The sequence below is a fragment of the Chiloscyllium plagiosum genome, unplaced genomic scaffold (genome assembly GCF_037043375.1).
Source record: "Chiloscyllium plagiosum isolate Xiang-an unplaced genomic scaffold, Cpla_swu_hap1 HiC_scaffold_32, whole genome shotgun sequence".
NCBI lineage: Eukaryota > Metazoa > Chordata > Chondrichthyes > Orectolobiformes > Hemiscylliidae > Chiloscyllium > Chiloscyllium plagiosum.
In genome coordinates this window covers 48,497,488-48,524,287 of record NW_028270170.1, presented here as the reverse complement: position 1 = coordinate 48,524,287, position 26,800 = coordinate 48,497,488, and the positions used below count along the sequence as shown (strand labels likewise).

Below are 26,800 nucleotides of genomic sequence, written 5' to 3'. Positions count from 1 at the left end.
CACTCCCTGTGGGTCATCACTCCCTGTGGGTCATCTCTCCCTGTGGGTCATCTCTCCCTGTGGGTCATCTCTCCCTGTGGGTCATCACTCCCTGTGGGTCATCTCTCCCTGTGGGTCATCACTCCCTGTGGGTCATCACTCCCTGTGGGTCATCTCTCCCTGTGGGTCATCTCTCCCTGTCGGTCATCTCTCCCTGTGGGTCATCACTCCCTGTGGGTCATCTCTCCCTGTGGGTCATCACTCCCTGTGGGTCATCTCTCCCTGTGGGTCATCTCTCCCTGTCGGTCATCTCTCCCTGTCGGCGATCATTGCGATCCCTGGGCTGTTGGGCGGTACTGCGCATGCTCTCCCTCCGGTCAGTGCCGCGTCCATGCGCATGCGTCATTCCCAGGATCCCGTGCGGCGGGAAAAGGCAGTGAGTGACCCAGAGACATGGTTCCCCGGGGTGAGGACAGGGGCAGGGGTCATGGGTCGTGCGTGCTCGCGCGCGTACGTACGTAGGCAGGGGTAGGATGGCACTCGGCCTGGGTCCGGGTCCGGGAGTTGGCTGTGCGCCGCGGGGAGCAGGGTAGAGGGGCAAGGGGGCATGTGTGTGAATAAGGACGGGGTGGGCTGTCGGCCGTGGCTGGGTGAGGGGGCAGTGGGATCACGGTGGGGTAGTTTGGTTACTCTGCCTTGAGTGATCTGGTCACATTGACTATTGGTCGAGGCCCCAGGGAGAACGCCGGTTTTCCGAAAGTCAGTCTTGTGGGGCTTCACTTTAGCATCTCAACTGATTTACAGCAACAGTAACTTCATTTATACTGTGTCCTTGTGTCGTTAAAAAGTCTACAGCAGTGCTGTCCCACAACATTTGAATGGTGCAGTATGAGGAGTGTATTAAAGCAGGGGTTGAAAGCTTTGGATAAAAATACATTTCAACTGAGCTTCTTAAAGGAACGAAAGGTGGAGAGACAGGTTCAGCCACAAAATTTCAGGTGAAGTCAAGTGGTTTTGCTGGCTTTGCCAGTGTGGAATGTTTAAAATCTGCAATGTTAAACAGGGACCTCACAGCAAACTGTGACACTGAGTTGCACAGCTTATACTCAGTCAGGTAACCAAATGTTTGGTCAATGAGGTAAGCTTAAGTGCCAAATAAGGAAAGATAGGAGAGAGATCAGAAATGTCTGGAGAGATATTTCCACAGCTTGAGGATGAAACAACCAGAACAGTGTCTGTAGATGGGTGAGCCATTATAATTGTTAATTTACAAACACCCCAAATGGAATGACTGCAGATATCTTGGAGGTTTGTGGGACTGAAGGAGATTAGAGATACTAAGGGATTTCAAATCAAGGATGAGAATTCAGAAGATAGAGCACAAAATGAACAAGAAAATCAAAACAGTCTGGGATACAGATGCTATCCTCACGTGTCCACTGTAACCAGTCTGCAAACACTTTGCTTCATCCATGCCAAAATCTTTATGTTGCCCTCCACTTTGCTACTTTCACTGATTTGTGACAACGCGAGTTGAAAGTCTATAAAAATACCTTCCTGGAAGAACAGAATTGAAAACAAGAGCATTATGTTAAACTTAGTTGGATCAGAGTACTTGCAGAGGTCTAGACTTCAGAAAGCATATGGAGGGGCCGTTGAAAGTGCAAAACAAAATTACAAGGCAGGTGCCATAATGGAGGCTACGTCTATCAGGAAAGACAAAAGACTGAAAAGGGGAAGGATGCATCACACCAAGTTCTTTAATTCGTGGAAGATTTGATTGGATAGGCGCAGATAAAACATTTCCATTTGTAGGCAGTCCAAAAAAGGAGCCTGATGGATAAGTTAGTTAATAAATCTAATTTAAGAAAAAAATCTTTATTCAGAAAGTGGTGAGAATAAGGAACTCCAGTTTGTAGGGTGTGGTTCAGGTGATTAGTATAGATGCACATGAGGGAAGATGGGGTTTGATGAAGGTAGGTGGAAGAGGCTTGTGGTGAAGCAGAAACATCAATAGTTGGTTTGAATGACCTTTGTGAGGGCAGTAAATTGTATGTAATTCCAGTTTTTCCAGGCGAGTAAACATTTTACTGTGTTGACGATAACAGCATCACCTTCCCTTTTACAGGTGATTAACAGGAACAAAACTATGGCTACAGTTGCCACATTTCGAAATGTTTGCTCATGGAACAGACGATGTCTTCTATTCTCACTGAGGTGGTCAGCCAAGTTGCTGCCAAAACCCAGAGTTGTACTGTCCGTGTGCATTCCCTCGTCCAACCAGGCAAGCGGCCAGCATCATTCCTTGTCACAATGTGCCGAGATCCACACGTCTGCTGCTACTTGCGCAGGGCACAACAAATGGTCAAAGGTGAAGCATGTCAAAGGGCCGAAGGATGCTGAGAGGAGTCGGATGTTTGCTAAGTTCTCGATAATGCTTCGCTTTGCAGTGAGAGGTAATATGGGTGCTATACCTGCAGCCCCAGTTCGTTTTTATCCCAATTGCATTTGCTTTTTACTTTTCTCCCCCTGCCTCTTGGTGGCTGAAGCACAATCGATGCAGTGGCTTATTGGCAGTTATAAACTCATTGAGGAGAATGACACAACTGGAAAGTCTGTGTCAAAGGTGACCAATGCTTCATGATCATGTAGAGAGATCTGGATTAACCAAACACACAGTCCAACCCCAATCCCCCACCACCCCCCATACATTCCCACCCGCACAACTGTGTCGTTGAATTGCCAGCATTCTTCCTTTTGGAGTTCAGTTTTAAAACCTTGTACTCTGTGTCCCAGGTGTATTTATATAGTGACATTCATGTGAATGGATAATTGAGCAAGGTGGTCCAGTGTGAGGAAGGCTTGCCAGAACAAGAGAGCTGCAGGAGTAAGACTGGAAGCTTGGTTGAATAGATATTCTTAAAGTTGAAGAGCGAGGGAGCTGTAGGAGCTTAGGAGTGGAATTCCAAGGACTGAACTTACTGAAGGCTGTTGCTTTATGGTAGAGAGTAATGCACAAAGGGTTGGAGTCAGATGGGAAGTGATATAGGACTGGAAATGGCAGGAGTAGATTAGAGCTAATGATTGAATTGAAAACTATTTGAGTCCAACATGTTTTACTAATTTGAACATGCGGTATTGACTCATGGTAATGAGCTAGAGTCACTCCAGTCTCCATGCTGAAGATGCTATGTACAGATCAGTTTTGATGTGATTTTCTTTGCAGAGGGAGGCCCAGACCCTGAGTTTAACACACAGCTGGCCAATGTCATTGAGCAGTGTCGAGCCAAGAACATGCCCAAAGCATCCATTGAAGCTGCTATCAAAGGGGCAGTAAGTATGATACAGCCGCCTCACTGCTAATTCCAGTTACGATGTCAGGATGTTTCTCTAAACTTCAGTTTTATGCTCCATCTATCAGCTCAGGGAAACATGTGTTGCTGATTCATGTTAACCATCCAATGTTGCAATCAAAATGGTGGATGCAGGGGATTTCACCCCAAAAACTACAGAATATCTAAGAAAATTCCATCATGGAAACTACCGCTCGAAGAGAATGGAGATGATCTCTGAGCAGCTGCACTTCCAATCACAGGCTCCTTCTCTGGTGCTTCTACTGCTGATTCCCCATCAGTAACTGTGGAGTGGAAGCAGTTTGAGTTGTGTTCCATCTCACAGCTTGTATACTGTGTAGCTTTAAGGGTGGTGATCATTATACCATCATGATATCACAGCACATGGTGGTGCTGATGGTGTAAAAATCTCATTCTCTACCTGACTGAGCTCTGTCCTCTTGCAGCATACCACACTGGTACACTTTACATCTCAATTGCTTGGCTTGAGCCTGTGATTATTAGATACAGGAGCTGAAACAAAACTTAATAGATTTCTTCACTACTATGTACCCACGTCTCATTTTTGTGTTAGGGGAGCTAGCATAAATATCACATGATAGTTGGATGAAAATGTAGATGGGTGGATTACTAAGTTTGCAGATGACACAAAAATGGGTGGAGTTGTGGATCGTGTCGAGGGTTGTCAAAGGATAGTGGTGTACAGATCAGTTGCAGATATGGGCGGAGAAATGGCAGATGGAGTTTTATCCGGGTAAGTGTGAGGTGCTGCACTTTGAGATTTCAAATATTAAGGAAAAGTATACAGTTAATGGTAGGATCAGGAACAGCATTGATGTACAGAGGGATCTTGGGGTTCAAGTCCATAGCTCCCTGAAAGTGGCCACGCAAGTACATAGGGTGGTAAAGAAGGCATGGCATGCTTACTTTTATTGGTCGGGGAATTGAGTACAGGAATCAGGATGTCATGTTGCAGCTTTATAAGGCTTTGGTTCGACCGCAAGAGCCCGGAGCAGGAGCAGACCATCCGGCCTTCGAGCCTGTTCTGCCAGTCCATAACATTATGACTGATCTTCTTGTGGCATCAGCTCTACTTACCCACCCTCTCACCAGAACCCTCAATTCCTTTATTTTTCAAAAATAAATCGATCTTGGCGTTTACTGAAGTAGCATCCACTACTTCACTGGGCAGGGAATTCCATCGATTTACAACCCTCTGGGTGAAGACGTTCCTTCTCAATTCTGTCTTAAATCTGCTCCCCCTAATTTTGAGGCTATGCCTTCTTGTCCTAGTTTCACCCACTCGTGGAAACATCCTCTCTCCTATGTTCCGAAAAGATCCCCCCCCCACATTCTTCTGAATTCCAATGAGTATAATCCCAGTCTCCTCAGCTTCCCCCTCAACTCTGGAATCAACCTAGTGAACCTCCTCTGCACCCCCTCCAGTGCCAGTACATCCTTTCTCAAGTAAGGTGATCAAAACAGCACACAGTACTCCAGGTGTGGCCTCACCAGCACCTTGTACAGCTGCAACATAACCTCCCTGTTTTATAACTCAGTTGCTTTAGTAATGAAGGACAAAATTCTATTTGCCTTCCTAATTACTTGTTGTACCTGCAGACCAACCTTCTGTGATTCATGCACAAGAACACCCAGGTCCTTCTGCACAGCAGCATGCTGCAATCTTTTACCATTCAAGTAATAATCCTTTTTACCGTTACTCCGACTGAAATGGGTGATTTCACGTTTATTAACATAGTATTCCATCTGCCAGACCTTTGCCCACTCACTCAAAGTATCTGTGTTCCTCTGCAAAGTTTTACAGTCCTCTACACACTTCGCTCTGCCACTCGTCTTAGAGTCATCTGTAAACCTTGACATACTACACGTAGACCCCAACTCCAAATCATCTACATAAATTGTGAATAATGCTAGTGAGATTTGAGAAGATTTGTAGCTCAGGTTGAGGTTCTGGATGTAGGTTTGCTCACTGAGCTGGAAGGTTCATTTTCAGACGTTTCGTCACCATACTGGATAACATCTTCAGTGAGCCTCCGGATGAAGAACTGATAGGATAGCCCGGTTTCTATTTATGTGTTTGAGTTTTCTAGGGTTTGTAATGTCAATCCCTGTGGTGACATGACTCCCTATGGTAATGCCATTTCCTGTTCTTTTTCTCAGGGGATGGTAAATGGTGCTCAAGTCAATGTGTTTGTTGATAGAGTTCCGGTTAGAACGCCATGCTTCTAGGAATTTTCGTGCGTGTCTCTGTTTGGCTGATTCCAGTTGAAATGGTATCCTTCCTCATCTGTATGTAAGGATATTAGTGAGAGTGGGTCTGGTCTTTTTGTGGCTAGTTGGTGTTCATGTATCCTGGTGGCTAGTTTTCTTCCTGTTTGTCCAATGTAGTGTTTGTTACAGTTCTCACAAGGTATTTTGTAAATGACATTTGTTTTGCTTGTTGTCTGTATAGGGTCTTCCAAGTTCATTAGCTGCGGTTTTGTTGGGTTTGTGGGCTACCATGATGCCGAGGGGTCTGAGTAGTCTGGCAGTCATTTCCGAGATGTCTTTGATGTAGGGGAGAGTGGCTAGGGTTTCTGGGCGTGTTTTGTCTCATTGTTTGGGTTTGTCATTGAGAAATCAGCGGACTGTGTTCGTTGGGTACCCAATGAATAATTGTGGCCCCAACACTGATCCCTGAGGCACACCACTTGTCAGCGATTGCCAACCAGAACAGCACTCATTTATCCCCACTTTTTGCTTCCTGTTAGTCAACCAATCCTCAATCCATGCTAATACTTTACCTGTAACACCATGCATCCTCCTTTTATGCAGCAGTCTCTTGTGCGGCACCTTGTCGATTGCCTTTCGGAAATCTAAGTACACCACATCCACTGGGTCCCTGTTGTCCACCTTGCTTGTGATGTCTTCATTGAATTCCAAAATAGAATTTGTTAAGCATGACCTGCCCTTCATGAACCCATGCTGCGTCTGTCTAATGAGACAATTTTTATTGAGATGCCTTTTTATTTCTTCCTTGATAATAGATGCAAACATCTTGCCCATTACAGAGGTTGAATTAACCGGTCTATAATTCCCCATCTTTTGTCTACCCCTCTTTTTAAACAGTGGCATCACTGTTTTCCAATCTGCTGGAACTGCCCCAGAGTCCAGTGAATTTTGAAAAATTGCCACCAGTGTACTTGCTATTTCTCCCTGGGATGCATTCCATCAGGGCCAGGAGACTTGTCTCTCCTTAGCTCCATTAGTTTGCCCAACACTAACGCTTCCGTAATAATGATTGATTCCAGGTCCTCACCTAACTTCGTCACTTTGTCGATTACTGGCATGTTATTAGTGTCCTTCACTGTGAAGACCGATACAAAATACCTATTCAATGCCTCGGCCATTTCATCATATCCCATAACTCAATGCCCCATCTCATCTTCTAAAGGGCCGGCGTTTACTTTAGCCACTCTTTTAGTTTTATATTTGTATAGAAAAGTTTGCTATCTGTCTTTATATTCTGTGCTAGTTTTTTCTCATGTTCTATTTCCTTTTCTTTATAGTGTTTTTTGTGGCTTTTTATTGACCTTTAAAGTTTTCCCAGTCTTCTAGTTTCATGCTACTATTGGCCACTTTATATGCCTTCTCTTTCAATTTGATAGTCTCCCTTAATTCCTTAGACACCCCATGGCAGATTGCTCCTTTTTTTACAATCCTTTCTTTTCACTGGAATATACTTTTGCTGGGCACTTTGAAAAATGACTTTGGAAGTCAACTGTCCCACCATAAAGTCTTTGTTTCCAAGCTACTTTAGCCAAGTCCTCCCTCATCCTATTGGAGTCTCCCTTGTTTAAGTACAGGATCCTGGTATTGGATTTTATCATCACACTCTCCATCTGTATTCTAAATTCAACCTTACTGTGATCACTCCTTCCAAGAGGATCCCTAACTGTGAGGTCATGAATTATTCCTGTCTCATTACTCAGGACCAGATCTAAGATAACTTGCTCCCTCGTTGATTCCATTACATACTGTTCAAGAAAGCTTTTGTGGATACACTTGAACTCCTTCTTAAGGCTACCCTGGCCAAGCTGATTCGACCAATCTACATGTAGATTAAAATCCCCACGATAATAGCCGTACCATCTTTACAGGACTTAGTTATTTATTTGTTTATTGCCCACCCCAATGTGATGTTATTATTTGGTGGCCTATAGACTATGCTTATCAGGGACTACTTCTTCTTAGAATTTCTAATTTCTACCCAAATGGATTCAACTTTATTCTCCATAGAACCGAGATCATCTCTCAGCACAGCCCTGATGTCATCCTTGAATATCAGAGTTATGTCATCTCCCTTACCTTTCTGTCTGTCTTTCCGAATAGTCTGATACCCCTGGATGTTTAACTCTTAGTTGTGACCATCCTATAACCATGTCTCTGTAATGGCTAATGAATCATATTCATTCGCAATGATTTGTGCCGTGAACTCGCCAGCCTTGTTACGAATGCTATGAGTATTCAGGTAAAGTGCCTTTATGCTAACTTTCTTACCTCATGATTTCCGACATCTCTAATAATATCTCCTGAGTTATCCTTCCTTTTTGCTTCTTTCTTTGTCTGCCTGGAACACATGCTAACCTGCTGTTTACCTTTCTATTTACCATCATAATTCCTGTTGTTTTCCCTTCCCTTCTCCTGACTCACTAGTTTTAAACTCCTTGTGATCACCCTATTTATCCTTTTTGCTAGAACACTGGTTTGGATTGGTTCAGGTGGAGACCGTCCCATTGGTACCAATCCCTTCTGATGCCAATGCCCCATGAACCCTTCTTTCCCACACCATTCCCTTAGCCACGTGTTTACTTCCCTAACTTTCTTATCCCTAAGCTAATTTGAATGTAGCTCAGCAGTAATCCAGAGATTACAACCCTTGTGGACCTGTTCCTTAATTTCGTAGCTAGTGCTTGATACTCCACAAACAGGTCCTCCATTCTTGCTTTGCCTAGGTTGTTAGTCCCAATGTGGGCCACAACAACTGGATTCTCCCCCTCCAGCACCAATACCTTTTCAAGCCAGTCAGAGATGTCCTGCACCCTGGCATTGGGCAGGCAACACACCATGTGGGACTCCTGATCCGGCTTGCAAAGGATACCATCTATCCCCCTAATTATAGAATCCCCTGTAACCATCATTTGTCTTTTTGCTCCCTCTGCCTCTTGAATGGCCTCCTGCACCATGGTGCTGTGATCAGCTAGTTCATCCTGCATGCAGACCTTTTCCTCATCCATATAGGAAGCGAACATCTCCTACCTGTTGGATAAGGACAGCACAGTGGCTCAGTGGTTAATGCTGCTGCCTCACAGTGCCAGGGTCCCAGGTTCGAGTCCAGCCTCTGGCAACTGTCTGTGTGGAGTTTGCACATTCTCCCCATGTCTGCCTGGGTTTCCTCCTACAATCCGAAGATGTGCAGGTCAGGTGAATTGGCCATGATAAATTGCCCATAGTGTTAGGTGCATTAGTCCAGGGTAAATATCGGGTTGGGGAATGGGTCTGGGTGGGTTACTCTTCAGAGGGTCGGTGTGGACTTGTTGGGCCAAAGGGCCTGTTTCCATACTGTAGGGAATCTAATCTTAAAAAGAAAGATCAAAAACTGAGACTCCTCCATTCCTGAACTCAGAATCTTCCTACCTGCCTCATTTGCAAATACACCCTGTTGCCCCTGATCACTGACTGAATTTGAATGACTTAATCTACCACCTATGACAGCCTCCTGAAACAGTGTCCAGGTAACTCTTTTTTTCCCCTTCTCAGATGTGCCACAGTGTTTGAAGCTCAGATTTCAGATCATCAACTCTGATCCGAAGTTCTTCCAGCAGCCAACACTTGCTGCAGATGTGGTCACTGCCGTTCACAATGGGATCAGCCAGCTCCCATAGCACAGCACCTGTCCAGCCATCTCCACTTAGTTAATTACTTTATATAAACTTATGAGTTAAATAATTTCTAATACTTCTCTGCTATACTCTTTTTCAAAAAACCAAAATTTTTTTTAAAAGTAAATTTTTAACCAATTACATGATTTTTAAAAAAAGAAATAGAAAATCCTTATCTTATCAACACACCACAGGTTGCACTTAAAGTGGTGTGTTCAGTTCTGGTCACCACATTACAGGAAGGATGTGGAGGCTTTGGAGAGGATGCAGCCAAGATTTATCAGGATACTGCCTGAATTAGAGGATATGAGCTATAGAGGGAGACTGGCCAAATTGATTGTTTCCTCTGGAGCAGCAGAGGCTGAGGGGAGACTTGATAGAAGTCTATGACAGTATGTGATGCACTGATGGGGTTGACAGTCAGAATCTTTTTCCCAGAATTGAAATGTGTAATACCAGGGAGCATGCATTTAAGGTGAGAAGGGGAAAGTCCAAAGGAGATGTGAGGGGCACGTTTTTTACCCAGTGTGGTAGGAGTCTGGAATGTTCTGCCAGGGGTGGCCCAGATGTGATAGGGGCTTTTAGATAAGTGCATGAATATGCAAAGAATGGAGGGATATGGACCAAGGGCAGGGAGAAGGGATTAGTTTAATTTGGTGTCATGTTCAGCACAACATCATGCACTGAAGGACCCATTCCTGTGCTGTTTTATTCTATGTTCTATGGTAGTTGCTAATCAACAGTGTATGATGTCAGCCTGATCGAAGGAGCAGCAAGCAGGATAAGATTGAATGAAAGATATGTTAGCGTGTTTGGAGCTGAGGGTGGAGGTGCTGAGAAATGGATCTACCTTTCAGGAACTCCACGTGTGGAATTTGGGACAGGAGCTGGGGAGTGCATCTGCCAAGGAAAGGCTACAAGGAAGGGGAGGCTGAGAGAGGATTAGGGGAGAAAGGGGAGAGTGCAAGTAAGTGTGGTGGGGGGGGGGGGGGGGTAGACAAAGGCTGCAGGAGGGGTTGGGAGGGATGTGGAACATATTTGAGGTAAAAATATTGACTAGATTACCAGGAAGAAGTCCTTGCTTTTTTTTTCTTAGTGTGGTGCTGTGGGATCATTCAGGTCCACCTGATGGAGCACATATCAGTTTAACATTTCATTTGAAAGCTGGAACCATTGGCATTATGATACTCCCTTCATAGTAAGACCATAAGATGGAGGAACAGAAGTAGCCCATTCAGCCCATTGAGTCTAGTCCATCCTTTATTGAGGGTATAGATGCTATAGGAACAATAGAAAGGAGGGCAAGAGAGGAAGGGGATTGGTGTCTTTGAGTATGTGCAGGGAAGTTACTTGGGTGGAACTGAAAAATAAGAAAGGGATGATCTTATTTGGAATGTACTATAAATCCCTCAATAGTCAGTGGGAAATTGAACAAATTTGTAAGGAGATCTCAGCTATCTGTAAGAATAATATGATAGTAATGATAGAGGATTTTAACTTTATAAACATAGGCTGAAACTAGCACAGTGTTAAGGGCTTGGATGGGAAGGAATTTGTTAAGTATGTTCAAGAACATTTTCTGATTCAGTATGTGGATATACATACTAGAGAAGGTGTAAAACTTGACCTACTCTTGGGAAATAAGGCAAGTGACTGAGGAGTAAGGGAGCACTTTGGGACCAGCGACCATAATTCTATTACAGGGCGACACCCATATCCCTGGGTCCAGTTACCGTGGTTTCACTTACTCGTGGTTTACCGTGGCCAGAACATGTAAATGGGAATGTTCCGGATCCAGGGACAAGGAGGCTGCCGGGGAGGTAGGTTTCCCATTGAAATGAATGGGTTTCAGCCTTCCATGTTAAGTCCTGGAATGTATTCCCCCCCCCCCCCCCCCCGTGGGTATGGGGGCCGGGGGGTGGGGGGGGGGGGGGGGTTCTACTGGAGTTTTACAATAGGGATGGAAAAGGATAGACCAGATCGAAAAGTTAAAGTTCTAAACTGAAGAAAGACCAAGGTTGATGGCATTAGTCAAGAACTTCCAAAAGCTGATTAGGGGCGGGTGTTCACAGATTAAGGGATGACTAGAAAATGGGAGGTCTTCAAAAATGAGATAACAAAAGTCCAGACACAGTATATTCCTGTTAGGGGGAAAGGCAAGTCTGGTAGATATAGGGAATGCTGTATGACTGGAGAAATTGAGGTTTTGGTTAATAATAAGAAGGAAGCATATCTCAGGTATAGAGAGCAGGGATTGAGTGAATCCTGAGAAGGGTATAAAGGCAGTAGGTGTATAATTAATAGGGATATCAGGAGGGGGAAAAGGGAACATAGCTTTAGCAAATAGAGTTAAGGAGAATCCAAATGGATTCTAAAAATACATTAAAGACAAAAGGGTAACGAGGGAGAGAATAGGGCCCCTCAAAGATCAGCAAGGCAGCCTTTGTGTGGAGCCGCAGAAAATGGGGGAGATACTAAATGAGTATTTTGCATCAGTGTTTACTGTGGAGAAGGATATGGAAGATAGAGAATATGGGGGAATAAATAGCGACACCTTGAAAATTGTCCATATTACAGAGGAGGAAGTGCTGGATGTTTTAAAATGCATAAAGATGGATAAATCCCCAGGACCTGATCAGGTATAATCTAGAACTCTGTGGGAAGCTAGAGAAGTGATTGCTGGGCCTCTTGCTGAGATATTTGTATCATTGATAGTCACAGGTGAGATGCTGGAAGATTGGACATTGGCTAATGTGGTGGCACTGTTTAAGAAAGATGGTAAGGACAAGCCAGGGAACTATAGACCAGTGAGCCTGACGTCAATGGTGGACATGTTGCAGGGAATCCTGAGGGACAAGATTCACAGGCCTTTGGTAAGGCAAAGACTGGTTATGGATAGTCAGCATGGCTTTATGCATGGGAAATCATGTCGCACATACTTGATTGAGTCTTTTGAGGAAGTGACAAAGAGGATTGAGGGCAGAACAGTGACTGTGGTTTGTATGGACATTAGTAAGGCATTAGACAAAGTTAGATCATGGTAGACTGGTTAGCAATGTTAGATCACATGGAATACAGTGAGAACTAGTATTTGGATACAGAACTGGCTCAAAGGTCGGAGACAGGGTGGTGGTGGAGGGTTACTTAGATTAGAGGCCTGTGACCAGCGGAGTGCCTCAAGGATCGGTGCTGGCTCCACGACTTTTTGTCAATTATATAAATGATTTGGATGTGAATGTAGTAAGCTTGCAGATGACACCAAAATTGGAGGTGTAGTGGACAGTGAATGTGGTTACCTCGGATTACAAAGGGATCTTGATCAGATGGGCTAATGGGCTAGGAGTGGCAGATAGGGTTTAATTCAGATAAATGCGAGGTGCTGCATTTTGGAAAGGCAAATCAGGGCAGGACTTCTATATTTAATGGTAAGGTCCTGGGGAGTGTTGCTGAACAGAGACTTTGGAGTGCACATGCATATTTTCTTGAAAGTGGAGTCTTGGGTAGATAGGATAGTGAAGGCAGCATTTCATATAGAACATAGTGCAGCACATGCCCTTCGGCCCTCGATGTTGCGCCGACAAGTAAAACCAATCTGAAGCCCATCTAACCTACGCTATTCCATTCTCGTCCATATGTCTAACCAATGACTATTTAAATGCCCGTAAAGTTGGCAAGTTTACTACTGTTGCAGGCAGTGTGTTCCACACCCCTACTACCTACACCTACACCTCTGAGTAAAAGGTATGCTTGTCTTTATTGGTCAGTGCATTAAGTGTAGGAGTTGGAAGGTGATGTTGCCGCTGTACAGGACATTGGATAGGCCACCTTTGGAACTGAGTTCAATTCTAGTCTCTCTATCAGAAGGATGTTGTGAAACTTGAAATGGTTCAGAAAAGCTTTCTAAGGATGTTGTCAGAGTTGAACGGTTTGAGCTTCAGGGAGAGGCTGAATAGGCTGGGGCTGTTTTCCCTGGAGTGTCGGAGTCTGAGGGTGACCTTAAAGAGGTTTATAAAATCATGAGGGGCATGGATAGGATGAATACATAAGGTCTTTTCCCCAGGGTGGGGAGTCCAGAGCTAGAGGGCATAGGTTTAGGGTGAGAGGGGAAGGATTTAAAAGGAACCTAAGGGGCAACATTTTCATGCAGAGGGTGGTGTGTGTTTAGAATGAGCTGCCAGAGGAAGTGATGGAGGCTTCCTCCACCAATAAAATGATATCCAGATGGGTATATGAATAGGAAAGGTTTAGAAGAGTATGGACCAAGTGCAGGCAAATGGACTAGATTAATTTTGGATATCTGGTTGGCATGGATGAGTTGGGCGGAAGGGCCTGTTTCCATGCTGTGCCTCTGCATGGATGAGTTGGGCGGAAGGGCCTGTTTCCATGCTGTGTCTCTGCATGGATGAGTTGGGCGGAAGGGCCTGTTTCCATGCTGTGTCTCTGCATGGATGAGTTGGGCGGAAGGGCCTGTTTCCATGCTGTGCCTCTGCATGGATGAGTTGGGCGGAAGGGCCTGTTTCCATGCTGTGCCTCTGCATGGATGAGTTGGGCGGAAGGGCCTGTTTCCATGCTGTGCCTCTGCATGGATGAGTTGGGCGGAAGGGCCTGTTTCCATGCTGTGTCTCTGCATGGATGAGTTGGGCGGAAGGGCCTGTTTCCATGCTGTACGTCTGCATGGATGAGTTGGATGGAAGGGCCTGTTTCCATGCTGTACCTCTGCATGGATGAGTTGGACGGAAGGGCCTGTTTCCATGCTGTACCTCCGTGACCCATGAGATCATGGCTGAACTCACCATCATTAACTCCTGGTTTATACCCTATAACTTTTAATTCTCTTCCTGATTAGAAATTGGTCACTCTCAGCTTTAAATACCCATATAAATCCAACCTTGAAGGCCCATTATGGTAAAGAATTTCACACGTTCGCTACTCTTTGTGAGAAAGAAATTCCTCCTGGTCAGTGTCTTAAATGGGTAACTCCTTACTCTAAGATTACACCCTCTGTTCTTAGACATTCCTACAAGGTGAAACAATCTCTCCACATCTACTCTGCTAAGCCCCCTAAGAATCTTCTATGTTTCGATGAGGTGACCTTCATTTCTTCTTAACTCCAACGAATACACACCTAACTTGTTTTAACCTCTCCTCATAAGAAAATCCCTCCAATACCAAGGATCAACCAAGTGAACCTTTTCAGTACTGCTTCCAATGCCAGTTTAGCTTTCTTTAATAAGGAAACAAAACTGTTGATATTATTCTAACTGTGATCTGACCAGAGGGGCTCAAGGGGCTGAATGGTCTACTCCTCCTATCTTTTATATTTGTGTGTTACCCATTGAATTTGGATGTGAGTTTTTTGAGATTTATAAATCGGAGTGTCACATTGGGTTGTGTGTTCAAATCTCTAGAGTGGACTTCAGCACCACATCCTCTGAGAATGCTATTTCGCTGGAGATCAGGATAAATCACTTGGCCCCCACCTCTCTTGGCGTTTTAGTGTGTCTTCACCCTGAGTTGAGATGATATATAGGGCACTGTGCAGACGAGGTGGATATGTGACTGCAGTCTCTGCTGGTTTCTCTTTTAACGTTTACTCAGTCTATACGTGGCTGAGACCCAGGTAGATGGGATCTGTAAAGTGTCATTGTATGTTTGTACTGCCTGGCAGAAGGACCGGTGCAGCACAGGAGCAGGCCCTTTGCCCAGCATGTCTGTGTGGGCCATGGCGCCATTCTAAACTAATCCCATCTGCCTGCACATGGTCCGTTTCCTTCTATTCCCTGCCTATTCGTATGTCTGTCCAAACGCCTCTTAGATGTTGCTGTTATATCTATTTCTATCACTTTCCCTTCCAATGCTTCCAGGCACCTACCACCGTCTGCGTAAAACAAAAACATGCCTCGCACATCTCCTTTAAACTTTCTCCCATTCACCTTAAACTTACATCCCCCAACATCTGGCATTTCCACCCTGGGAAAAATACTGACTGCCCAGCCTATCCATGCCTTTCTTAATTTTATGTACTTCTATTAGATCACTCATGAGAATTATCCCAAGTTTGTCTAACGTCTCCTCACATTCAAATTCTGATCCAGGCAACATCCTGAGAAACTTCTTTTGCACTCTCTCCTCTGCATACTCCCTGTGGTGTGGTGACAAGAACTGCACACATTACTCCAAATGTGGCCTGACTAAAGTTTTATTAGGCTGAAACATGACTTGCTAACTGCTTCCTTTTATATTTCTCAAGAGTCTAGTCTGATTTCAGTTTCCTAAACCTGTCATATGCCTCCTTTTTCTTTTTTTGATTATTTGTCATCCAAGATTCATGAAGTTCTTGAATCTTAGATCCTTACAGGAACATGCTGGTCTGAACTCTGATCAGCTGGCCTTAAAAAGACTCCCACATGCCTGATGTGGACTTACCCTGAAACAATCACCCCAATATAATTTCTCCAATTCCTGTCTAATAATGTTGTAATTAACTTTCCTCTAATTTAGCACTTTCACCTGACGACCGGTCTTATTCTTATCTATAACCATCTTAAAACTTGTGGAATTATGTTCACTGTACCCAGAATGTCCCGCCATGAGATTTGATCATCTGGCCAGGCTGATTCCCCAATGCACTCTCTTCCCTCATTGGACTATCTACATATTGCTTCAAGAACCCTTCTGGATGTGCCTAACAAATTCTGCCCCATCTAAGCCCCTGCTACTAAGAGTTCCAGGAGAAAGTGAGGACTGCAGATGCTGGAGATCAGAGTTGAGAATGTGGTGCTGGAAAAACACAGCAGGCCAGGTAGCATCAGAGGAGCAGGAGAATTGACTGTTTGGGCATAAGCCCTTCCTCAGGAATGATGGCGTTATGTCTGAAGCTTCAATTCTCCTGCTCCTCGGATGCTGCCTGACCTGCTGTGCTTTTCCTGCATCACACTCATGACAAAGGGAGTCCCAGTCAATATTGGAAGTTAAAATCACTTACTACAACAGCACTCATACTGCTGTCACATAGAACATAGAACATTACAGTGCAGTACAGGCCCTTCAGCCCTTGATGTTGCGCCGACCTGTCATACCAATCTGAAGCTCATCCAACCTACACTATTCCATGTATGTCCATATGTTTGTCCAATGGTGACTTAAATGTACTTAAAGTTGGCGAATCTACTACCGTTGCAGGCAAAGCATTCCATACCCTTACTACTCTCTGAGTAAAGAAACTACCTCTGACATCTGTCTTATATCTATCACCCCTCAATTTAAAGCTATGCCCCCTCGTGCTCGCCATAACCATACTTGGAAAAAGGCTCTCCCTGTCCACCCTATCTTAACCCTCTAATTATCTTATATGTCTCTATTAAGTCACCTCTCAACCTTCTTCTCTCTAACGAAAACAGCCTCAAGTCCTTCAGCCTTTCCTCGTAAGACCTTCCCTCCATACCAGGCAACATCCTGGTCAGTCTCCTCTGCACCCTTTTCAAAGCTTCCACATCCTCCTTATAATGTGATGACCAGAACTGTACAGAAGTGTGAGGTGATTGCACTAGAGTTTTGTACAGCTGCAGCATAACCTCATGGTTCCGGAACTCAATCCCTCTATTAATAAAAGCTAAAACACTGTATGCCTTCTTAACAACCCTGCCAACCTGGGTGGCAACTTTCAAGGATCTGTGTACCTGGACACCGCGATCTCTCTGCTCATCTACACTACCAAGAATCTTACCATTAGCCCAGTACTTTGCATTCCGGTTACTCCGACCAAAGTGAATCACCTCACACTTGTCCGCATCAAACTCCATTTGCCACCTCTCAGCCCAGCTCTGCAGCATATCTATGTCTCTCTGTAACCTACAATATCCTTCGTCACTATCCACAGCTCCACTGACCTTTGTGTCATCTGCGAATTTACTAACCCACCCTTCTACGCCCTCATCCAGGTCATTTATAAAAATGACAAACAGCAGTGGGCCCAACACCAACCCTGCGGTACACCACTGGTAATTGGACTCCAGGGTGAACATTTCCCATCAACCACCACCCTCTGTCGTCTTTCAGCAAGCCAATTACTGATCCAAACTGCTATATCTCCCACAATCCCATTCCTCCGCATTTTGTACAATAGCCTACTGTGGGGAACCTTATCGAACACCTTGCTGAAATCCATATATACCACATCAACCGGTTTGCTCTCATCTACCTGTTTGGTCACCTTCTCAAAGAACTCAACAAGGTTTGTGAGGCACGACCTACCCTTCACAAAACCGTGCTGACTATCCCTAATCAAATGATTCTTTTCTAGATGATTACAAATCCTATCTCTTATAATCTTTTCCAACACTTTACCAACAACTGAAGTAAGGCTCACTGGTCTATAATTACCAGGATTGTCTCTACTCCCCTTCTTGAACAGGGGAACCACATTTACTATCCTCCAGTCTTCTGGCACTATTCCTGTAGACAATGACGATTTAAAGATTAATGCCAAAGGCTCTGCAATCTCCTCCCTGGCTTCCCAGAGGATCCTAGGATAAATCCCATCTGGCCCAGGGGACTTATCTATTTTCACACTCTGCAGGATTTCTAATACCTCCTCCTTGTGAACCTCAATCCTACCTAGTCTAGTAGCCTGTATCTCAGTATTCTCCTCGACAACATTGTCATTTTCTGGAGTTAATACTGTTGAAAAATATTCATTTAGTGCTTCCCCTATCTCCTCTGACGCCACACACAACTTCCCACGACTATCCTTGATTGGTCCTAATCTTACTCTCATAATTCTTTTATGCCTTAAAAACCTATAGAAAGCCTTAGGGTTTACCCTGATCCTATCCGCCAACAACTTCTCGTGTCTCCTCCTGGCTCTTCTGAGCTCTCTCTTTAGGTCTTTCCTGGCTACCTTGTAACCCTCAAGCGCCCTAACTGAGCCTTCACATCTCACCCTAACATAAGCCACCTTCTTCCTCTTGACCAGAGATTCTACTTCCTTCATAAATCACGGCTCCCGCGCTCTACAGCTTCCTCCCTGCCTGACAGGTACATACTTATCTAGGACACACAGGAGCTTTTCCTTGAATAAGCTCCACATTTCTAATGTGCTCATCCCCTGCAGTTTCCTTCCCCATCCTATGCTTCCTAAATCTTGCCTAATTGCATCGTAATTGCCTTTCCCCCAGCTGTAACTCTTGCCCAGTGGTATACACCTATCCCTTTCTATCACTAAAGTAAACATAACAGAATTGTGATCACTATCACCAAAGTGCTCACCTACTTCCAAGTCTAACACCTGGCCAGGCTCATTACCCAGTACTAAATCTAATGTGGCTTTGCCCCTTGTTGGCCTGTCTACATACTGTGTCAGGAAACCCTCCTGCACACACTGGACAAAAACTGACCCATTCTATAGTACTTGTACTGTAGTGTTCCCAGTCAATATTTGGAAAGTTGAAGTCCCCCACAACAACTACCCTGTCTCTCTCACTCCTATTGAGAATCATCTTTGCTATCCTTTCCTCTACATCTCGAACTATTTGGAGGCCTATCGAAAATTCCTAACAGGGTGACCTCTCCTTTCCTGTTTCTAACCTCCGTCTATACTACCTCAGATGACAAGTCCCCAAACATCCTTTCTGCAACTGTAATACTGTCCTTGACCAACAATGCCACACCTCCCCCTCTTTTACCATCTTCTCTGTTCTTACTGAAACATCTAAATCCTGGAACCTGCAACAACCATTCCTGTCCCTGTTCTTACACCTTTCAATGATCTGCTTACTTATCTGTCGTCTAACTTTTTCTGGCTATTGGGATGCACTGATCACAATAACTTTATTATTCCTGAGTTTTAATCATATGGCTTCAGTGGATGAGCTGTCCAAGATGTCCTCAATTTGTGCAGCTTTGACATTCTCCTTGATCACTAATGCTAACTTTGGTGGCGTGAAATAGGAACTTTCAAAAGTTGATTGGGGTAAACCCTTCACTGGTAAAAGGATGAAGGGCAAGTGGGAGGTTTTCAAAAGTGAGGACGAGAGTTCAGAAACAATATGCTCATGTTAGAGTGAAGGATAAGTTTTCTCTAAAACGGTGAGAAAATTCCTAAAACCAAAGTACAAAGGGATCGCGGAGTGCTAGTCCAGGATTCTCTAAAGGTAGATTTGCAGGTTGAGTCCGTTATTAAGAAAGCAAATGTAAGGTCATTTATTTCAAGAGGGTTGGAATGTAAAAACAGTGATGTGTTACTGAGACTTTATAAAGCTCTGGTTAGGCCCCATTTAGAATACCGAGTCCAATTTTGGGCCTCACGCCGCAGGAAGGACATACTGGCCCTGGAGCGTGTCCAGCGGAGATTCACTCAGATGATCCCTGGAATAACATATGAGGAATTTAGAAGGTTAAGGGGAGATCCAATAGAAACTTACAAGATAATTCATGGCTTAGAAAGGGTGGACGCTGGGAAATTGTTTCTGTCAGGCGGGGAGACTAGGACCCATGGACACAGCCTTAGAATTAGAGGGGGTCAATTTAGAACGGAAATGAAGAGACATTTCTTCAGCCAGAGTGTGGTGGGCCTGTAGAATTCATTGCCACGGAGTGTAGAGGAGGCCGGGATGTTAAATGTCTTCACGGCAGAGATTGATAAATTCTTAATATTGCAAGGAATTAAGGGATACGGAGAGAGTGTGGGTAAGTGGCATTGAAATGCCCATTAGTCATGATTGAATGGCAGAGTGGACTCGATGGGCCGAATGGCCTTACTTCCACTCCTATTTCTTATGGTAATGCTGGTAGGAGTAGGGAACTGTGGATGAATAGAGATATTGAGGCTCTGGTCATAATAAGAAGGAGGAATCTATCAGAAACAACTGGGATCAAGAGAATCTCGAAGAGTGAGGAGAGTAGGGGCATTCTTAAGAGTGAATTCGGGATGGCAGAAAGGGATATGGGGTAGCTTTGGCAGATAAGATTAAGGCTAATCCAAAGAAATTCTACAAATACATTCAAAGAAAAAGAGCAACCAGGAAGAGAATAGGGACCTTTAAAGTCCAAAGATTGTGGAACCACAGGAAATGGGAGAGTTATTAGATGAATATTTCACATCAGTATCTACTGTGGAAAAGATCATGGAAGCTAGAGAACTTGGACAAATAAATATTTATGTCCTAAAAACAACCCACATTAAGTGCAGGACATGCTGGAGGTCTTAAAAAAAACATAAAGTTGGATAAATCTCCAGAATCCTGGAATATTGTGAGAAGCTGAAAGAAATTGCAGGGCCCCTCGCAAAGATATTTGTATCATCTACAGCCACAGGTGAGGTGCCAGAGGACTGGAGGTGGTTAATGTTGTACTGTTATCTAAGAAAGGCTGCAGGGAGAAACTTTGGGACGATAGACCGGTAAGTCTGACATCAGTAAATTGTTGGAGGAGATTCTGCGAGATTTACATACATTTACCATACATACATTTGGCGAGACAAGGACTGATTAGGGACAGTCAGCATGGCATTGAGCATGGGAAATCATGTCTCACTGATGAGATTGATTTATTTTGAGGAAAATATTGAGGGCAGAGCAGTAGATGGTGTTTACATGGACTTTAGTAAAGCCTTTGACAAGGTTCTGCATCGTAGAATGATAGTAAAGTTAGATCACAGGGAGAGCTTACCAATTGGATCAAAAATTGGCAAGACGGTTGGAGGCAGTGGACAGTTGTTTTTCAGACTGGAGGCCTGTGACGGACAATGTTCCGCAGGGATCCATACTGGTTTCTTATTGTTTGTCATTTCCATAAATGATTTGGATGAGAATTTAGGCAGCACAGTTAGGACGTTTGTGGGTGACATCAAAATTGGTGCTATAGTGGACAGTGTAGAAGGTGATCTAAAATTACAAGGGGATCTTGATCAATTGGGCCAATAGGCCAAGGAGTGGTGGATGGAGTTTAATTTGGATAAATGTGAGGTGTTGCATTTTGTTAAAACAAACAAGGACAGGATTTATACAGTTAATGGTAGGGCCCTGGAGAATTTTGTTGAAAAGCAAGACCTAGGGGTTTAGGTACACAGCTCTTTGCAAGTTGTGTCATTGGTAGATGGTAGTAAAGGCGGCGTTTGGCACGCTTGTCTTCACTTCTCAAACCGTTGACGGGTATAGATGTTGGATGGGATGTTGCAGTTGCACAGGACATCGGTGAGGTCACTGTGGGAGTACCGTGCACAGTTCTGGTTGCCCTGCTATAGGAAGGATATTATTAAATTGGGGAGGGTGCAGAAAAGGAAAAGCTGGATAGGCTGGGGCTCATTTCACTTTAGGAAGTTGAGGGATAACCTTATAGCAATTTATAATAGCACAAGGGGCAGAGATTAGGTGAATATTCATAGGTTCATAGAATCCCTAAAGTGTGGAAAAAGGCCATTTGGTCCATCATATCTACACTGACCCTCCAAAGAGCATCCCACTCAGATCCCCAACCTTATCCCTATAAACCCATATTTTACTTGGCCAACCCAGCTAGCCTGCACATCCCTGGACACTATGGGCAATTTAGCATGGCCAGTCCACCTAACCTGGACTGTGAGAGCAAACCAGAGTACCCGGAGGAAAGCCACACACACACACACACACACACACACACACACACGGAGAGTGTACAAACTCCACATAGAGAGTCGGCCGAGGCTGGGATTGATGCCGAGTCCCTGGTGCTGTGAGGCAGCTGGTCCTAATCATCTTTTCTATAGGGTAGGGAAGTTCAAACCTACTACTGAGAGGAGAATGATTTAAAAGGGACATGAGAGGCCACAGGGGGCGGTTTGTATGGAGAATGAAAGGTCAGAGGAACTGGTAGATGCAGGTACAGTTACAACATTGAATAGGCATTTGGACAGGAAATGTTTAGAGGGATATGGGCCAAACACAGGCAGTGGGACGAGTTTACTTTGGGAAACTAAATGAGTTGGACTGAAGAGTGTGTTTCTATGTTTATGACTCCATAACTGCCCCACATTTTTACATCCCTCTCTGTCTGAAACATCTAAACCCTGGAGCATTGAACTGCCAGTTCTGACTTTCTCTCAGCCAAGTTTTTGGGGCTGTAAGCTCACCTGCCTTACTTCCTTTCATTAAAATAAATACATTTCAGACTGCCAGCCCAGCTGCGTTCATTAACCTGGCTCTCCCTGTTCTTCCTATTAGACTTCTATGGAGCACTGTTTGTTGTATGTTTCAGATGTGGTACTACTTCTGATTAACACCACATGTTGCTGGTTTTCCAGAAGTCCAAGGCTTCAATCTATTCACTGTATGAAGGGAGAGGCCCTGGTGGATCATCCCTGCTGATTGAAGTTCTAACAGACAACAATAGTCGGTCACATCAAGAAATAAAAAACATCCTGAACAAAAATGGGTAAGAATGGGCTGAGGGACTCTCTTCAAGGAATTGGTTCACAGACTCCAATCAGGACCTAATCCTGCGCAGCTACCTGTAGATCCTTAACATTCCGGAAACCCTCCCCTCCCCTCACCTCCTCTTGCCTCTGGACTCTGGGTTTAGAATATAAAATGAACAGGATGAGGGATGGTTTGGACCGGTTTCAGTTATTTGATCGGTTTGCAAAGTAATTTTCCAAAGAGTTGTTCCACCAGCACCACTGCTTCTCTCCACCGTTAACATGGCCTCTGGCATAGACGTGATGCTCTGACTCATATCACTCCGATAATGTGACTCTTGATCCTGATCATACTACACCTGCAGCTAGTTAAGGACTTGAAAGAAAAAACTCACATTGCTCGCAAAGATTGGGGACATTTTCGAAATGACGAAATGTTGATTAAAACTAAAATAAAGGAGGAAATTAAACTAGTAAGAAATATAAAATATAGCAATAATTATGTAATGAAAAAGAGAAGAACTAAAGTAGAGATTGCCCCTTTAGAAGTGGAGTTTGGGGAATTAATGTAAAAGGAGAAAATGGGGAAACATTTGAACAAATCCATAAAACCACAAGATATAGGAGCAGAATTAGGCCAAGATGTACAGTACAGTGGAGTTTTGGTCTCTGTATTTAAGGGATATATTTGCATTGGAGGCAGATGAGAAGACATTCCTGAGTCTTTTCCTGAGAGCAGTGGAGGCAATGTTACTAAATGTTTTTAAGATAGAGGTAGATAGATTCTTGACTAAAAAGGGAATCGAAAGGTATTGGGGTAGACATGAAAGTAAAGTTAAAGCTACATTCAAATCCATCATGCTCTTATTGAATGGCAGAGCTGGATTAAGGGACTGAATGGGTTACTCGTGATGCTAATTCTTCTATCCCTATGAGGTTGATTCCTGGGTTGCTTTAGGTGAAAAGATTGAGTAATCTTTTGATTGATAAATTGAGCAATTTACCAATATTCATTGGAGTTTAGGAGAATTGGAAGTGATCTTATTGAAACATCTACGATTTTGCAGGGCTTGACAGGAAGAAAGCTGTGAGAATGTTTCCCTGTGGAGGAATTCTGAATTAAGGCTTGATTTCAAAATAAGGGGTCTCCCCATTGAGATTGAAATGAGAAATTTCTTCTGAAGAAATCTTTGAAATTCTCTTCCTGAGAAAGCAGTGGAAGCTGGGCCATTGAATATATTCAAGGCTGAGTTATACAGATGTTTAATTACAGAAGGTAGACTGGTTATGAGGGACAGACAGAAAACTGAAGCTAAGGAGATGGTTTAATCAGCCATAACCTTATTGAATGGAGAAATACGTTTGAAGGGTCGAAAGGTCTGTTCCTCCTATTTCTTTTGTTCCTATGTTCTGACGCTGCACTCCCAAATCTGCTTAGATCAGCCACTTAAATATATGATACATACCTGAAATCTGATTGTAATAAACCCCCAAACGTCTGAGCAATTACTTTATCCCCTTATCTTGAGCCTAGTGTGGGGCCGGAAGGTGCTGATAGTTTAGCAAGATATGTATGTCTGTCATCAATTATGTTGAAGAGGTGCCAGTGGGGTGGACAAAGTTAAAAATCACACGACACCAGATTATAGTCCAACAGGTTTATTTCGAAATGCCTGTACAAACTTTTGGAACTATGCCCCTCCTGCAGGTAGCCTGACAAAGGAGCAGCCTTCTGAAAGCTTGTACTACCAAATAAACCTGTTGGACTATAACCTGGTGTTGTGTGATTTTTAACTTTGTCATCAATAAAGTGATGGGACATGTGGGTTAATGGAGGAAAGTTTGGGATAGGCTTCATCTGCTGGTGTATAACGTATTTTTGTGTATTGGCCCCTTCAGGGGCTCTCTGTGTGAGGGTGCTCGCCACTGCTTTGAGAGAAAAGGAGTGGTGACGGTGAATGGACTGGACAACGATGGTCAGCAGATTGAGTTGGAACGTGCTCTAGAACTGGCAATTGAAGCAGGGGCTGAGGATGTTAAACAGGCTGAGGATGAAGAAGACAAGGTGATCCTGAAGGTGAGTGCAGCCTTTTATAAATTTTAATATTGATGTAAAGAATGGTGCTGTCAGTCTTCCCACCTGTGGCACTGTGCAAATGGATATCTGACCAGTACTATTCATGGCATGTATACGTCTCTAGCCAACAAATAAGTCCAGCATTCACAACATGGGATTAGATATAGATAAAGCTCTCTCTAAACTGTTCCCATCAAGCATTTCTAGGATAGATGGAGTATAGGGTCGATAGAGCTCTGTTTCTCTGATGGTTTCCCTTGGCTGCAGCTATTGAACAGGAAATATGGCTCCATCAGAGTGATTAGTTTTGTGTTTCTAGCAGCAGGACTCTTTGCAGTCTTTGAGTGAAGTTAAGAATTTTGTACCAGTCGAGCAGAATTAATGACTGGGAAGGGTTTTGTCCCCAATAGTGGATGGCATCTCTCTATATTAATTTCACATAAAAATGAAAATCACTTTCTATCTGCAGGAAATGTTACTCATCCTCCATTGTACTGACCGTGACTTTGTAGAAAATCAAAGCAGCCAATTGGTTCAGAGCAAGGTCCATAAAAAACAGCATGAGCTAAATGATCAAATAATTTGCTTTTCATGGTTGATGGATAAACATCAGGAAGATCCCTTCATGTTTCATTTGCCTCAACAAACAAATTGAACCTCAGTTTTATGTCTCTTTCAAAGGTCAGAGCTCTATGATGGGCAGAGAATACTTTGATCTCACGTAACTGGGCTGGATTTGAGCAGAAGCTTCAAGGACCATAAGCTGATAGTGACCCACCTTCCAGATACCACTGACTCTGATCTTGCCACTCAGCATTACATGGAGACTGACCCGATCATCTATCTGATCTCATACAGTACTATGTGATGAATTTGCTCCATCATAGCATTCTTACATCATGCAGTTGTTACAGGTGTAAATTATTGCCATCTTGATGGGAAACTCTTTGTAACAGCTTGTTCTTTTTATCATTGTTTTTCAGTTTGTTTCTGACATACCATCTCTACAAGATGTAAGAGAGAGGTTGAAGGCACTGGGATTGCTGACTATTACTGCTGTGCCTGAGTTTATTGCCACAACCACAGTCCAGCTTACAGACCGAGATTTGGAGGCAGCATTTAGCTTGATTGAACTGATCGATGGATATCGGGACGTTATTAAAGTCTATGATAATATAGAGTCACAAGGTTGACTGACAGCAAGAAAGAGATTTCTGTACCTTATTGGTTGCTGCATCTATGTTCAGGAAGTACAGTTGAATATTGAATTGAGATTGCATGAGGACTATATCAAAGATACTGATAGTTATGTCCTCTCTGCATTGCCAAATACAACTGTGACCCCCTCACTGAGTAAAGGTTGTGATTACGTGACAGTGCTTGCCAATCATGGAATCCCTACAGTGTGGAAGCAGACCATTCGGCTCATCGAGGCCACACTGACCTTCTGAAGAGCATCCCATCCAGACCCACCCCCTGCCTTGTCCCTGTAACCTTGCATTCCCTTGGCTAATCCACCTAGTCTGCACATCTTTAGACTGTGGGAGGAAACCAGAGCAACTGGAGGAAACCTACACAGACATGGGAAGAACGTGCAAGCTCCAAGAGATGGTTGTCCAAGTATGGAAACGAACCTGGGTACCTGTCGCTGTGAGGCAGCCATGCATCCCTATGTAACTAATGGTGTTTTCTGATCCTGCTTCATTATCACTGTCCCCATAAGTGCAGATGTTCATTGGGTTACAGTTCCATTATTCGTCTACAACTTCATGTACGTGTTGGTAACCCATTGCGTTGGATGGCACAATCTAGTCCAGTTCTTGATTTTCAAGAGGGACAGTGAACAGGAGGAGGGGTCAATGGGCTACGATCTGGATTCAGAATCCTGACTGATTTTTATTGTTATTTAACCTGTGAACGTTGAACAGTGATCAAGAGCAAAATCCCTGACTAATCTCGCTTTTGTCCAATAGCAGGGGATGATTATGAAAGTTAGAGTTTGCATTTAGAAAATGTCTGAAAACATCTAATACGCTTTAGAGGTTTTTTGTTTTGAAAT

The 26,800-nt window shown here is 43.9% G+C and overlaps 1 protein-coding gene across 3 annotated transcripts; it reads left to right on the top strand.

Moving 5' to 3' along the window:
• Nucleotides 1-405: 405 nt before the first annotated feature.
• Nucleotides 406-26,486, top strand: taco1 (translational activator of mitochondrially encoded cytochrome c oxidase I). 3 transcript variants are annotated; one of them, XM_087977983.1, is made up of 6 exons: nucleotides 406-445; nucleotides 2,108-2,435; nucleotides 3,206-3,312; nucleotides 22,551-22,681; nucleotides 24,564-24,741; nucleotides 25,725-26,486. In XM_087977983.1, the coding sequence occupies exons 2-6, from the start codon at nucleotides 2,129-2,131 to the stop codon at nucleotides 25,932-25,934; spliced, it is 933 nt and encodes a 310-aa protein (XP_087834109.1). In that variant the 5' UTR covers nucleotides 406-445; nucleotides 2,108-2,128; the 3' UTR covers nucleotides 25,935-26,486. The 3 variants fall into 3 exon arrangements, with proteins under 3 accessions (XP_087834109.1, XP_087834107.1, XP_087834108.1); XM_087977981.1 differs by lacking the exon at nucleotides 406-445 and adding an exon at nucleotides 666-977; XM_087977982.1 differs by lacking the exon at nucleotides 406-445 and adding an exon at nucleotides 985-1,224.
• Nucleotides 26,487-26,800: the final 314 nt, after the last annotated feature.